Here is a 17,824-nt window from a genome sequence, read left to right as displayed (position 1 = left end):
CCTGCTAACGGGAAGGTGCGATTTTCATCGTCGTTTACGTAGGAATTATTCATCATTTCAAACATGAAGACCTCCTCGTTTTCACTCCGTGTCATGCGTCGGGTGAGTTACACAAGCCTTACTTCTTTATTAATCAATTTATTTTATTCGAATTATGAGCATCGATTAAATTTACGAATTTAAATCTTTTACTTGCATCGCTTGTTATTAAAAGTTATATTGAATTACTTGCATCGTTATATTGAAAATTTTAAGATTGTTGAATCAATTAACGCATCAAGATATTGTTGCAGTAGTACGCTAGATCGCCGTTTCAAGCAAAAACTTTTATTGTTCTATTCTAAGGTGTTCGGAACACTTTTAAAAATTATATGTAAATTAAAACTAATGCTATAATTATTATGCTACTACGCATTGTTAAGTTTTTATTCATTCATTTTTAGACTGTTTGCGAAAGATCAGATTTTGACATAATTTTTTAATTACTATTATTTGACAGAAAATTCATAGTATTAATAAGAATGAAATAAATTGTTCGTTTATTGCTTGTAAAAGATTAACTTTACATTCTTTGGATTCTTGTTAATATCGAGTGCTATATTTTTCAGCGTAATATTTTTATACTTTCAGGCTATTAATTATTAACAATAATTATTTATTGAATGATAAATAATTAAAATCACTTACTTATTTACGTAACACAATATCAATTGTTTAAATTTCAATGAAATTAACTAAGAGTTACTTTATGTGCTCAAATTTTTATCAATTACGATAAACGGGCCAAGAATACATTTAATCATATGAGAATATGAAAAATATATTAATATATTATAAATATTTATTTTAACAAATTTTTTTTATTTAATGTTATAAAAATAAGCGAACTATAAATTTTTATTCCTACTTCAATCGTGACTACCATCTATTTAGACATTTAATATTTCTACACGATAAAGCGTAAAAGCATTGAAAGTATTGCAGCTATTTTTGTATAATACAATACAATGTTATTATCAAATGTAATACTGAAAGAAAAGTTAATTATTAATAAAAGAGATTAAATTTTGACATATAGTAATTAGTATTAAATTCCTTCACTTTGATATGTAAAACTAAATATGTATTGTGCTATGATGTTTTTAGATAACTTGTATTAAAATAATTACAATACTGAAAAAATTATAGTTCAATTATTAAATAATTCATTCATTCATTGCGCAGATAGAGTTGATTAATCATTATATAAAACTTAATGTACTTAAAATATTTCTAATTAAAATTATAAAATGAAATTTTTTATTTTTATTATGGTCTATAATGCTTTCATACAAAAGAATAGAGATATACACCATATATATATATATATATATATATATATATATATATATATATAATAAAAATATTATTACATTACATAAAATTATGAAATCGTTTGAAAAACACTAAATATGCTTTTGAGTTTAGTATGTTAAATTGCCATTATTACCTTATTATTAATATTTACCTTTGAAAAAATATAAATTTTTTTATATTATTATATAGAATATTACCTGTTCATTTTGCACAATTTTTTTATATTTTCAGGAATTTAATTTATTGCTGTAATATTCACACATATATATTATAACTTAGACATAAGTCGTTATACCTACGAAGAAAAATATTTTTAACTTCTAATGCAATGCAATCCTTTTTAGTTATATTATCAGTAAAATAAAATTATTGATCATTAATATTTTTTTTATGATTATGCAATATTTTCTAACAATATCTCATACAATTATTTCTTATATTATTTTAATTTATATATTTTCTCTAAAATTTTCTTGAAGTCGATATGAAGCGAGAATTAATTAATTAATTTCACATGATAGTAATTTCATGGCTTTGCATTATTAATATATAATTAATTTACGAAATTTTTCTTTATACCAATAAGTGGATTAAAATTTTAAAACTATTTAGTCTTAAAATATTGAATGTATTGAAAAGGCTTAATAAATAAAAATTCATAAAAAATGAATATACGTAAAAATCGAAAATAAAGAGTGTTTCGTTAAAATAGACGTTAAAAGAAATTTAAATACTTTTAATTATTGTTATAATACTAATTATTTACTTTATAATACTACTTATTTTATTTACATATATACGATTATATTTCTTTGGCTACATTTCATTTTCGTATATTCAGTTACAAATACGCTGGATAATTAGAAGAATTATTCAAAATCGAAATTCATTGATTTTATTAATTTTTTTTAAATATCATCTAAACTTTAATCATTTTATGATAATTGAAATTAATTGTCATTTGCAATAAATTTCTGTAACATTCTTGTTTGTAATTATATTTCATTTAATGAATGCTTATAAAATTCTTTAAAATGATATGCAATGCATAGAAAATAGAAGCATACTAAATATTCATATAAGTACAATAATAATACAAGAATAATAATTTCTCGCAATTTCATTTTACTAAAAATAATGTTTGTAAAATAGATAAGAAATAATTAGAAAATGATAAAATAAGACAATTAGAAATAAAAATTCCAACATTGTCTTAAATATTTAAATCTATAAATAATCGTCAAATATAAAAAATAGAGTAGTTGTAAGAGTTTCAACTTCAAAATTTTCAATTTTAGTTGATATGACTTATAAAGCCAATTTCGAAATACTTTACGTTATATTATACTATCAAATTTGCAATTACTTACTATTTTATTTTTGTTCCATTTTTTTATCAATTTTGTTCTCCTTATGTTGATGAAAATTGAATGAACATATAAATAAATATAAAGAGATATATAATACTTCATGCAGAACATGAATTTCATTGAATTAATGTATTTCATTTTCACATAAATTTGTCATAGGTACAAGCTTTATGAAGGTCTTAATTTTAAAGTTAAAATCGAGGATTAATAGTAGTTATAAAGTTTATAAAGTAAATAGCTGCACGCTTATATTAAATGTAGAGTTTCAAAAATCATATTAAATAATTATTTATTGTTTTGTTAATCATTAACTAGTATGCAATTACAAATATATATATATACACACACATATATATATATATATATATATATATATATATATATATATATATATATATAGAATATCACTATAGAAGCTTTACATTTCATTTAATCAACTCTACTTTTACTTTTATTTATAAATAAAGAAATTATAGATAAATTTATTACATTCTCTTGCGATTTTCTTATCTGATTAAAAAAAATATAGGGAGGAAACTAATGAGCGAAAATTTTTAATTATATTTCTTTTAGTATATTTTTATTTTCTAAAATTCATCTTAGCTGACATATTGTATTAATTTATTAAATTGAATATTAATTATAAATGAATTTACCATATGCTTAAATGTAATTAGTTAATATATAGGCTTTGGCTTTTAATTTTTGAACTTTGCTCAATACAGAAACTTTCCGTTTAATACTATCGACTATACTGGCAGTAACTGCACTAAATAAAGGTGCGGACAGTAATACCAAATACAATTTACAAAGATTACTTATTAAAATCATTACTACTCATTTAAATTGTAGACAATTTAAAAGAAAATTGTATAAAATTAATAAAACATTCAACAAATAATAAATAATATATCTGAGATTGAAAACTCGATTAATAATAGTTAAATAACTTCTTAATCGATTACAACTTTTTTAAACAAAATTTTAAGAAAATTTATTATATATACATTTTAAACATAAATTCGTTTTAAAATAAATGTAGAATTATATTTAAAAATAAGGCGAGTGGACTAAAAGTCACACAATTTCACCGATGAAAATTTCCTATTCTGAAATGAAAAATTTCATTTAATTATAACAGCAGTATATGTGAATTATATACTACATCAAAAGTTTAATTGAAGTGAAATTGCAATATACTTGAAGACACATAGGCATAGGAAATGTCGATATTAATACGTGTATCTATTTATTGAAAAAATGATAGGAACAGCAACAAAAATAGGTCGAATTAAATTATAGAAAATATTTACACATAAGATTTATAATATTACCGCTTATATACACTAATATTATCTTGTTATTCGATAGACTCTGATAAATTAATATCAAATAAAATATTAAATATATAAATAGAATTTAGAAAAATTCGTGACTCTTCAATAAATTATATTACTTATTAACATATGCTTACATTTGATTGAAATTATAAGAAGGTGTCATCTGTGAAAAACTAAAGTAGTGTAAAATTTAGCAGAAGTTTTTAACAAGAATATGATAAATTATAAAATTTTAAAAGCCATTAATACAGAATATTTACTATAATTGACGAATGTATTTCATAAGTGCCAAAATATATACGTCAACAAATTTGAAAAATATATAAAATATATATAAAATTGATAGATGAATGTTAGAAAAATTACTTTTTAGCTCTAATCGTACATATATTTAGAATATAAATGTACACGAAGCATCATTATCTTAATTTTATTTTTATACTCGAATCAATCCTGTGGATATTATTTCTTATCTCGAAAAGAAACATTATTAACATTTTTAAAATAGAAAATTCGACTTATGAAATATAAATTGTATAGAAAAACTTTTGTCTTACTAAAGCAGTCAATATTTAAAATAATTAACAACTAAAATAACTAACAACTATTAAGCTGTTCAGAATTGAATTTTGTATGATATAGACTAATATAATTAGTATTAGCTATAATAATTACTAATATAATATAAACTAATATAGATGTAATAAATAATCTATATTAAAAAAAGTATTTGGATTAATTTTTATTCAAATATGTTAAATAATTCTTATAATATAAATAAAATCTTATAATCTAATGAATTGCTAAGCTTGATAATTGAAAAATACTTAATTTAAATTTTTTTGCTTAAGCAATTCAATTTATAATTTAGTTTTAATAACTGAAATTTTCTTTAAAAATATGATGAAGGTGTTTACATAAAACAATATTTTAATGAATTCTGAAAGATATGCACGTTAAAATATTATATAAAAATTAAATAAATAATAGTAAGTAAAAAAAGTAAATATAATATAAATGCTCAAATTTAATTATAATATAATATTTTTATATATATAATAATTGTATAATTACAATTTTTTTCGCTCGTATCCACATATCATTTCACGTATACACAAAATCTCCCAAATGTGATTTACATGAATACACGTATCAAATTTCTTATGTTTTATTATATTGTTACTTTATATTTTTTAATTATACTTGTTATTTATTATTTTCTTGCAAGAGAATAACAAAATAAAATAATTTAGAAATTTAACCACGAACTAAGTAGAGATATATAGTAAAACGAGTATCAAAAAATATATTGTGTTGCATCATTCTTTAATCAAATTGCATACCTTCTTACTATTATGACCTGAATTCGGAGCTTATGCAAATGTACATATATCCATCCAGAAAATGAAATGGAACCACATATCATCGTAAACATATTTATTGTATATGCGCATTGAGGCATGAGTGAATTATTGATAATTTTGAAGAGTAAAATGAAATGTTGGTTAAATACTTTTTGAGTAATAACTCAGAATTTGTAAGCTCAAGACTATCATTTATATCACAATCGCATTCATATGCCTTAAATTACTTGTCATTCAATCTCATACTATTATGACCTTTCATGGTTATATACGTAATAATATGCGTATAATATACGTAAATATTATGATTGCTAGCGATATTATGACCAGATATTCATAAAGAAATACGTGCAGACTAATGTGTCTGATTTTTTTTTGTTTTGATTAATAAATAAGAGTGGATCATTGTTTGATATAGAGTTAACGATTACAACTGTTGGAATTACAAATTATAATTTAGATTTAATGTATATATATATATATATATATCACCGGTTTTCTTTTTAAGTAAATCTTATTAATTTTTATAAATAATGCATAACATTTTTTAAATATAATTTTAATAAAATAACTGTAGAAATATGTAATTCGTTTGCACAACTAAGGAAACGTATTTTTTAATCAAAAGAAGAATAAAAAAATAATAAAAAGAATTATAATTTATCGTAAGAATTTTGTTGGTAAGCATCTAATAATATTTTTCGATTTAATTACTAATATTTAATTAGTAATTACATCGTTAATGATATAGTTACAATATATAGTTCCAATATGTATATAAATATATATATATATATATACTATGCGTGTAATACATAAAAAATGTAATACATAAAAATGAAAAATATTTATATTTTTATCCTACTAATATAGACTTTAATTAATATGTAAACATAAAGCACTAATTATAATTCTTTAAAGAAATTTTTTTAATAAGTATCATTTTTATGCATAAATGGTAGATTAAATTTTTATATGGATCCTTGTAAATTCTTATTTGATACAAAATTATTTGAATATTAAACGAAAAACTATTTTCTTATCTCAAATAACTTAAAAAATATTTTGTATTCTCTACATGCGATCAACATATTGTTACTCTAGAAATAGAATATATAGTTAAAGATAATATTACTTTGTTTTTATATTTTCTACGTCTCATGTTATAAGCTTAACCTTTGCTGATTCACATCCCGTAGAAAATCAGAAAACTTGAAGCATGTGTCATCATACCCTTATGTCTGTGTTTACACATAATGATTGAAGTTATGTTGTAAGAACTTTTCTCATTTGGTATCAAATTCTTGCGAAAATTCACTAGTAAATTTATATCTGTATTTCTATACTAGAAAAGAAGTACATTTTTATATAAAGATATAATGATAATGATGTAACAAGAGTTAAACAAATTTACTAGTCCTTTTCTATGTAAATGGTGTGACCAACGAGAATGTAGATTGAAGGAAAGATGTAAAAAGATCGCCGATAAAATTCATAAAATTAATAAAATTAAAAACGGAAGTATAATTATTTACAAAAGACAATAAGACAAAATTAAAAAATTCAAATGCCTCAGATGAACAAGTCATTAAATTAGATTTATTGATAAATTGATTTTCAAGCGTTTGTAATTATATATAAAAAAAATGTCTAAACATTCTATAAATATCAATTCTACGCTCTTTTTCATAGTAAATAAACAATTGGCATCAATAAAAATAATATAATAATTATATTCATATATTTATTGCTTAGATTTATTCATTATTTAGATTTACTTTGTAATAATTAGAATTTTATTAACAAATACATTGATTTTATTTAAAATTACTAATAATATACTATTATTGCTTATAATAGCAATTTTAATCCTAAGAAAATCCTTTAAAGAAATATTTCAGAATTCCAATTTATGAAAAATATTATTTGAAATTAAAATTATTAATTTACATATTAATATTGCTTAGACTAATTCAGTAATGGAACTTTAAAAAATAGTGTTCGGTTCAAAGTATACAAAGATCTGTAGAATAACTTTTGAGATGAGTGTTGAGAAAAGTTTTAAAGTACAGTTACGCGATAGAAAGACAAGTTCCCAAATTCATTAGCCGGGATAAAAGTTCACGTGTCCTAGCAATTACAAAGATAAAATTAACCCAGTAGATAATTGAGATTTTAATGGCACAGGAAGACGTGAGCTAGTCCGTTGAAAATTTTCTATATCACCCTTATAATCTATCGATTATATCAATTGATCAATTGACTTTAACAATATAACTGCAAAAATCTGAATTTATAAGGTATACACAATAATTATTGTTAAGTTTATTTTAAATATAATATTAAATAGAATAATACACATTATATAATTATATGCTAAAGCGTATAATTTTTAATTTTATTAATATAATTCACTGTTGTAAAAACAAAGAGCTTTTTGTGATAGTCTTAAAATATTATCATTATATTATTGTAAATCACATATAGTTTTGCTTATATATATATATATATATATATATATATATATCTATGCGTATGATGGATAATTTTGCTACATAAATAATTTCTAAAACAGAACTCTAAAACATAATTTTTTACCATATAACCTACGTTTGTTTCATGTTTATATCAAAATACGATTATAAAATATAAATTCAGTTAGATACCGATGAGAATGTATATCTTCTTGATATTAGAAGTGCACATTTTTCCCAAAGTAACTTTTATTATCACGGGCTCATGTGCACGCACAATAAGTATTTGAAATAGCAATAATAACTATGTAAATTTATAAAAAAAATTCTTGAAAAAAAAATTTAATTAATTTATGCTAATTCTTTGATTTATTTCAATTTATATTTTCTAGTGACATTAGTTATACCGTTTAAATACATTTGCATATAATTATTCAGTTACTAAAATAAATATTTAAAAATCGACGTACGGAAATAAATCAGAGCTTCAATTTAAAAATATCATGTATAAGCATATTTACATAAATAGAATATCTTCGTATATTGTAATTTTCCTATTATTATTTAATTATTCGAGTATATTATAAATAACGATGAAAATAACTACTGAATTATGCCTAATATATTGTAAAATATATTATACATTTGTATTACACAATGTTATAAGCGGGCATGTATGTATATATATATATATATATATATATATATATAATTCAGCATATACTTATTTTAGTATTTAAATGCAAATATTATGCCACATGATGAGTCCACATCGAGACACCTAAACTTATAGCGGATTCTGATTGCCGAATATTGCTAAGATAAATAGTAATCCTAAAAAGGAATGCTAGAAAAGCTACAAACTGAATTGTAGTTTAAGCAAGCTTACCAAAATTTCCAATTATGAAAAAAAAGAATCATTTGAAGATAACATCTCTTTCCTTCTTGCCTTCTGTCACGGGTATTACGCAGTTCAATAGATAATAAGATATGGATTATTTGCTTCCTTGGCTTTTGTACTTCACTTGCCGTATACGATCCAATCAGGCATGTATTGATCGAGCGATCGGATGTCCATTATAGAAAGAGTCGATCGTGAACACGCGATAATATTATTATTAAAAGTAATATCTCTGTGAGAGTAAGCGGGAATAAACGTGATTAAAAATAATTACTCCTGTCATTTGTATTTTCATTTTCTCATTATTTTAATGTTGAAGATCTTCATTTAACAAAAGTTTGTTGAATTTTTTTAGCTTCTATAATTGTATGTACAGTTAGTGTACTATTTATGTCATAGGATCTATGTAGATTTAGCAAGGAATATTTAATTAAATGAATTAAATTTGTACCGTATAACTTTTATTTAATTGATTAAATTTCTTAGACAAATCATTGTAATAATTAAGAAAATAATAAAAATAATTTGGATAAATGTTTTGTAATATATCTTGTATATCACTCTGAATTTATATATTCTGTACTATACACAATAACTTATATAATGTTTTATAAAAACATAAATACCTTATTTGTAAATAAAAATTTAATTAGAATTAATAATTAAAGAAAATCACTATGTATAATTTAAACTATGAATTATTTGAAATTTGATGTTATTGATTAGAAAAGTAATTATATTTAATTATATATTGTTTTTTCAAATAATAAAATTACTTTGTGTGCACGTAAAATTTTTAATCCATCAGATTTTATTTTTCTTATATAGAATAATTTGCAGAATTGGGCCAAGGTAAAGTAAGATGGATTCCATGACGTAAAAATAGAGAACTATAAATTGCAATATTCTATTAAATTACTAATAAATTAAAATTAAGTAATGAAAATAGGTACAAATTACGTGTTCTATAAAAAACATTTTCAATATCTAATATAAACTTTTATAATATTGCACGAGAATTAATATTATTAGTATATATTAATTCAATTTCTGTATTTAAAAATAAGTTTAATAAAAAATTATATCATTTATTTTATTATTTGTGCATAAAATTAACTAATCAAGCGATAATTGAAACTTATAACGGAATGTGCAATTAAAATTATAAAAAATAACTACAAGAATTAATTTTCATACTGTATTAAATAAATTTTACAATAAAACATGATTTTGTAGATAATAACAAAATTTGCATAAGTTCAAGAAATAATTGGTTATGACAAATGGATTCAATATGTTACTGTTAAGTTTAACTAATAGTATTAAAGGAATTTTAAATTTAAGTATTCAATTGATATTTATATTGTATTTCAATTTATATATCTAAGCAATTTGTTAAAGAATATTTTTTACAAGATTTGAATAATTATTATATCTTTCATTGTAACTGTTGAAAAATATACTTCTTACTCTTTTTCAGAAAAAACTTTGCCATTTATAAATATCATTTGCAAAATTAATTACTAAAAAAAAAAAAAAATATATATATATATATATATTGTTTATGAAGTGCAATTAAGAAATTTAACAATAAAAAAATTATTTCTTAAAGAATACAAAAACATTCAATAATTTATGCTATAATATTTTTTTATTATAAACTTTGTAGAAGAATAACTTCATAAAAAAATCGAGAAATACATACAAATATATACAGTCGTTAAAAATATACTTGGTAGGAGGACTAAGGCTAAAAAGTAATTTTTATTTTATAATATGAATTAAATTTTGGGAAAATAAATTATTCTTATATTATTTGCAATTAATACTTATTCATGTTAAAAAAAAAAGAAAATATTTTATACTGATAAAAGATTTCAATAAATGAGAATTGGAAATATAACCACATAAATAATGAAAATAAAACGTGGTTTATTGTATGTTGAAAAAATGGTAATTACCTCTTTGAAAAAGAATAAAACAATAATAGGAATATATCAATACTATTTTAAACTTTCTTGAAAAATATAAAGAAACATCTGTATGCTTTTACCACCCCATATTTTTTCATTATAAGAAAACCGCACTATTGTATATGTCGATCATCTATGCGTTTAAATTTAACTGGGATTTGTTGTTCAAAACTTTGAAAATATGATTTGAAAATAAAATTCTTAATTTAATAATTCAATTTTATTGAAATAATCAACCAAACTCGTTTGACTTTTATAATAAAAATATATCGATTACCCATTAAATATGTATAAATAAATATATATAATATATATATATATATATTATACTGAAAAATCTATATATTTGAAATGGGTAATCGATATATTTTTATTATAAAAGTCAAACGAGTTTGGTTGATTATTTCAATAAAATTGAATTTAAATGAAATAAAAATAAAATTTAATCAAAAATTGAACATGATAGTAATAATTTTATAACATTTAATATTTATTAGCTTAATTTTTTAATTGTTTGAATTTTTATTTGTAAAGTGTATGCATACCATAAAATTTTAAATTTTTTAAAAACTGTATGAGAAGTAGGAAACCACTATTATTAGAAGTATGAAATTTATGAAAAAATAAAAAAAAAATACATTATTTGTATATGATATAGAAAATTTATATTTTTGTATAGTATAAAGTAATCTTTTTCCGTACTGTAAGTAGAAAAATGATTGATTGGCATTTATAGTCTTATTTATTATATTATTTACTCTTAAAATACAATAAAATAAATATCAATTGCTTTATTTAATTAATAAATACTAAGTGCGAATAGAGATTCAATTTAATATTTACTTTATTTGTATAATTAATTCAATTAATGGAATTTCAACTTAGTATTCTTCGTATATTAAATAAATTATACGCAGCAATAATGTTTCATGTTTTCTATTTATTACTCTTCACTTGTATATTTTTATGGGACATTTTAAGACATATTAAAGCTGTTTGTTTTAAGTAGAAATTCAATTATTCATTTACATCCATAAATTATACTGGTTTATGGATAAACCTCTTAAAATAAACTAATCTAAAATTCTAAAGGATTGAATTTGTAAAAAAATATTTCAGAAACTAAAATTTTTAGTACGTCAGAGTATTGTTGAATGTAGTAATATTAATTTATAATTAACAATAGCATGTTATATGGAAGGATTCGTGTATACTCGATTAAACTGGGATATATAATGCTTTTCAATAAAGCATTTCAGTGTCAGATGAAGTACTCAATGCAAAAGGAATAAAAGCTATTAAACATGTTTGTATAATTAATCAAAATTACCAATTCATTATGAGGTTATCTATATATTTCTCAAATACAAATTTATCAATTAATCGTATACTTGTACATATAGATTATCTGTATATCTATTTATTTAGAAAAATATAAAGTAGTTAACTACATTAAATAACTATTATTTTTAATTATACGCCGTGGTATGTCTAATCGTTTTAGAAACACTAATAATTTAATGCTAGAATTAAGTTAAAATTAAATTTTAAAAACTGTACAATTTTATGAATAATTCAACTTTAAACCTAATTTCATTGTTGATAAACCTAAAATCATCTTGGTTTTGAGTAATTTTCAGTAAAGTTTTTCTTTTATCTAGAAAGCTTTTAAAAATTCAATATAAAAAAAGGAAAAAAAGATAGAAAGATAGAGAAGCACAAAGAATGAAAGAGAGAGAGAGAGAGAGAGAGAGAGAGAGAGAGAGAGAGGAAGAAATACAAACGACCAGAAAAAGATTAAAATGTACGAAGGGCTTTATTGACTGAATATATAAATACACTCACTCGAGTTTTATAATATATAATTTTATACACGTCGGATAAAAAAAATTTATTGCGGAGTCTCGCAGAGGTTTAAAATATGTTTTATGCATACATTTTGTCTCTGTAAGTGTGTTCATGGTAAAAACAAGTACAAGTTAAAAAAATAAGAAGATTTCGGAAAAAATATTCTTAAAAATTTAATTACCGGTAAATAAAGCACATACTGTTATTACTATGTAAAAATTTGTTTACATTTATATAAATTATATTATACAATTATATATTACATATATTATAATTAAATTTATAAAATTTAATTATATTTATTATAATTATATTTATATAAATTATATTATATAGGCAATTATTGTATAATTTAATATTTTTTAATACTGATTAAAAATTGCATAGAATGATTCAACATACGTATGCGATTAGCTTTAAATATACACTGAAATTTCTGTCGACTTCAACTTAATTTGAGTTTGAAATAAATAAGAAGTCAAATATAATTATCGTTAAATTTTAACTTGATGATTAAGCTTCAAGTGCATATTACTAGGGTACATCTTCGATAATTTCAATTGCGTTCGATTAAATGTCAAAACGAAATTTATACGAATTTAAGATTATCACAGATAGTTGTATGTTCATTTTAATTTATAACAAATTTTTTATAAGATTTTTTATTTTATTATTTTAATAAAATAATTAAGTATAAGAGTCTTGACTGTGTTTTAACTTTTTTTTTTTATAAGCATCGGAGCAAGTGATCATTCATTGTATTTGATAGTGTTTTAAGTTGATCTACTACAAGTAATTTACCACTAATTATCATATTTACGAAAATGGGATATGTTTAATTTATATTTTTTGTAAAAATGAGAAAGATACTGTCGTACAAACTGTCGTATAAATACAAAAATTTTTTAATATTTACTTGAGAGGAACTAAAAGCAATATTTCTTTTATTTGTAATTTAATGTAGTGACAGATGGTTTTAAATTAACACAATTTTGTTTAATTATATATTCTGTTTCAATAAGTTAATAAATTAAATTAATATATATGTAAACTATATTTGAATTATGTTTCATTTAAAAGTACTAATTATTTTGAATAAGTTTGATAAAGCAATATATTATTTTAGGAAAGGTTGGATGTTTGTATAATAAGTAATTTTAATAACATCGGACGTTTATGTACGTATCATACTCAATATATAATTATTTATAATTGTGGTCAATTCAATATTATTTTTGTATATATCAATATTGATTTTGGTTCGAACAGATGTTTGTGTTATTAGACAGGGTACACTCGTTACTCAAGTGCATATGTGATATATATATATATATATATATATAATTATAATTGTTTTGACGTTTGCATATTAAATTAAAAGTTTACTTTATTAATTTTATAAAAATTATGATATAATATTATATAGACATTAATAAGATTTCTTTCAAATATAGTGTATTGCATTTTTTTTTAGAATGGTGTAAAGATTGTAATGTAGAATAGCAGAGGCCATAGAATAGCTATAGAGTTGTTATTAAAAAATTTTAAATATTGATAAATTAAAAGTAAAAAAAAAATGGTTTTGATACTTTATTTACTATTTTTTTTTTTATATTTTGAAAATATATAATAATATTTTACATGTGAAATTATACTTATAAAAGCATAAAAATTACTAACTGCAGTATTGGAAAAAGTATTATTTTGCTAAATTTTTCAATCTTAATAAATTATTTCAGGTATAAATTACGGGAGTAGATTGCCTCTTACTTTGAATCTTACGTTGACATATAATTTAATGTATAAATAAGTTATATAAATGTCATATGATAATAAAGAACATTAATTAATAAAATCAGTTTGTATTTTTTCTCTCTTTTATTTCAATACTTTCTCATGCCTATTTTAACGAACCGAGAAACTGATTTCTCAATTTCATCGTTTACATACACTTTTTCTCTTAAATTTCTTTATTATTTAGCAAAAAAATTTCTCATAGCGGGTAATTTCCTCCTTTTCAATAAGTAAGCTTTGCTTCTCTTAATGTTAGAAGTGTCTTTATTGATAATATAAGGCCTTCGTTCCATAGAAAGGCATTCTTGAATAACAATATGAGATTATTATTCTTATGCTTTTAGACATTATGTGATTCGTCACTTTGAAAATTCGTATGATATTAATAGTAACAATAAATAGCTTACAAATATATATATTTTACTCAGCTGATTCTGTTGAAAATATTTAGAATATTGTAGATAAAATTTCTGAATTATATGGACAATAATTCATTTAGTAAATAAATCAATACCATATCCTAAAAAATGCATCTGGTCTGGTTGGCACCAGATATTTTTTACTTTTAATCCAATATTTATACAAATAACCACTTCTAATCCTATGAAAAATAATCACACAATATCCTATATATTAAAAAAAAATTTAATAACATTATAACAGTTTTTAGAATTTAAATATTACATGATTCGTATTTTTCATTTGTATTTATTCACTCGCTTTTATTTGAAAATATATGTATTTTAACTCAAGGAACCTTTATAACTTAATAAGGTTACCTTTACATTTTCATACAAATTATGTTTACATATTCTATTTCATTATCTGGATTATTCATGACTCAAAATTATATAATATATTATAATTATAGATCTTTTATAATAATAAAATTAATATTCTTTAAAATTTCACTTTTAAAAAATTACTTTATATATCTTTAGTTTTACTTAACATTTTTTTTTTTTGAGTTCAGAAAGTACTTAAAAAAATATTGATTTTTTATTTACTCGTCAAAAATTCATTTACAATATTATATGAAGATAATAACTAATATAATATGCTTTTATTACTTTACTATTATATGATAATTGACCTAGCTGGTAAAAGTTCGCAACTTAAATAAATCTCTTTAAATGTTTATGTAAATTAAATTTCTTTGCAATGTGTATTTTATTTTTTATTGAAAAATACATTTTGGAATTGAAAAAATAACCAACATATAGTTCTGATAAGAGAAGAACAGCAGTGATATAAGGCCATATTCCCAAGTGTCTTATTATTAAGATGTATTCAAAATTTAAACATGCTTTTGTCAGAACTGCATTTTTAAAGTCCAGCAGTAGCTGCACTTTCTTCAGTAGAGTATATATAAATTTTTTATTCAACGGGTATTTCTAAGTTATTAAGCATTTTATATGCGCATATATTTTTATTAAAAAAATACCTTTTCAAGCGCCGATTCATTCTCTGAAACATAACATATATTTAATAACTATATTATTTATCAAATATAATACATACATATGCATTAATGCATGTGTGAGGTGTGACGTTGAAAAATATGAGCGATGTATTTAGAGCTCTTGCGCACTTCATTCAAGATATTACACATACATCAGGTGTTTTTGAAGTAGCAAGGGATTGCAAATTGCCACTTGCTCGTTAAAACAGCTTCAGTTCAGTTAACAACTATTCTGGAAGAAGTACAGTATATACGATTTCCAGGTAATACGTATTACAATTGATGTTACTATTGCATACAGCAGGTGTGTAATAGGTATCGTAGACGAATTTCATTCGGCTCGAGTAAACCCGTATTCAAAATTTTGAAATCCACAGCTTTTATATTCCTTGTTCCAAGAGCCTCTCTCAGAACCTCATTCTATTGTCTAAAATTCACGAATTGCCAAAGTGACTTCAAACGTTGTAAAAACGTTATTTTTTGTTTATCGATTTCGTGCATTCTATATCACTTTTGGTCGAGTGCCCAATCATACGCGCATTCATTTGAGTTTTTGAATGAAAACTTTTAATTTTGTTTTAGAATTGATAGATAATGGTTTCTACTGATGACACTGATAAGTATATTTATAAATAGGCGATTGGCATTATCTAATAATATAGATAACATTTAGAAAAAATTGAAATTTAAAAGAACGGGTTTTTAATTTCTTTATGTAATAAATTAACCACGACTTTTAGATAATTAAATCGATACATTCATCCCATCGGAAAATTGAAATGCCATACAAAAATATTTCAAACATTGATAATTCAAAAACTCAATCCAAATGTAGTGTGGATCCAAGTATACAATGAAGAGTTTCAAGAATAATGAAATATAAGCAAAATGTACTTTATTAAATACAAATTAGTTATAAATTGAATGAATATTAGTTATGCTCGCGATATAATGTATTTTATTGATAATCAAATTGTAGTTTCTCAAGTTCTAGTCTTGATTTTCAGTATAAATCCAATTTTCGAATTTAAATGTACTTACGCTAGTCTATGACTGCAAAATTTACCGCTGCCTATTATTCATCAATAAACTAAATTACGGATTTTGTAATCGTAATAAAGAGTAGAATTGAGCAAGATTTGATTTCTCATACATTCTCGCAAAAAAAAAGAAAAAAAATTCTCAATTTGCATAAAAATACTGGTCAATTTGACCATACTACTGTTACAAAAGGACATGATGAAAAGTATGCTTTTGGGATAATTTGATCATTTATTCGAAAAACTGAATATATATATATAGAGCGATCAATATTAAAGGCTTTCATTGTACACGGATAGCTCGTGCACTTACGTTTTCATTTCCGTTTATTAGAACTGCAAATTATGATGCAATAAGCGAGAAAAGAATTACTTGCTTGCATTTTCAATCACATTAGCGCTCGTCGATATAGAATGCTAATGATATTATTACGGTGTTTAAATGCTCTGTAAATTAAATTTCCAATATATCGGCACAGATACTAGTTGCTCAACCAGCAACGAATTTTACTTAAAGACCGATTACTGTTTTAATAGATGAATGGATTTGATTGCTTAAAATAGGAGGTCTTATGTTTTTGAAAAATGAAACGGCAAACGAATAATTGATAATTGATAACGAATGAGTTGATTACATGAAAGTAATATTATCAGGCGCTTAAAGAATATCTCATTCTCTAAGTAGTCAAAATTTTTAATTTTCTTCATTTCTTAAGGTCTTCATTATTATCTCAATTAAATTTAATCTATTTAATAAGCATCATTTATATATATAAGGACAATGAGAATTCTAAATTTCGATTTCTTCGATTCTTATATGGATAAGGAACTACGCTATTTATATTCAGTCTATTGAGGATTGTATAATCTATGTGAATAATGTAAAGGAAAAGTAATAAGTA

General features: G+C 22.0%; 1 protein-coding gene across 1 annotated transcript in view; it reads left to right on the top strand.

Moving 5' to 3' along the window:
* Positions 1-68: 68 nt before the first annotated feature.
* Positions 69-17,824, top strand: part of LOC105362629 (neo-calmodulin) — a 139,635-nt gene continuing 121,879 nt past the window's right edge. Inside the window, exon 1 of the mRNA XM_011500108.1 lies at positions 69-102. Within this exon, the coding sequence (XP_011498410.1) occupies positions 94-102 (9 nt within the window). The 5' untranslated portion in view covers positions 69-93. The remainder of the gene's footprint in view (positions 103-17,824) is intronic.

This window comes from Ceratosolen solmsi, unplaced genomic scaffold, assembly GCF_000503995.2.
Source record: "Ceratosolen solmsi marchali unplaced genomic scaffold, CerSol_1.0 scaffold41, whole genome shotgun sequence".
Lineage (NCBI taxonomy): Eukaryota > Metazoa > Arthropoda > Insecta > Hymenoptera > Agaonidae > Ceratosolen > Ceratosolen solmsi.
The sequence above is the reverse complement of the archived record's forward strand: the minus strand, read 5'-3'. Positions and strand labels throughout refer to the sequence as shown.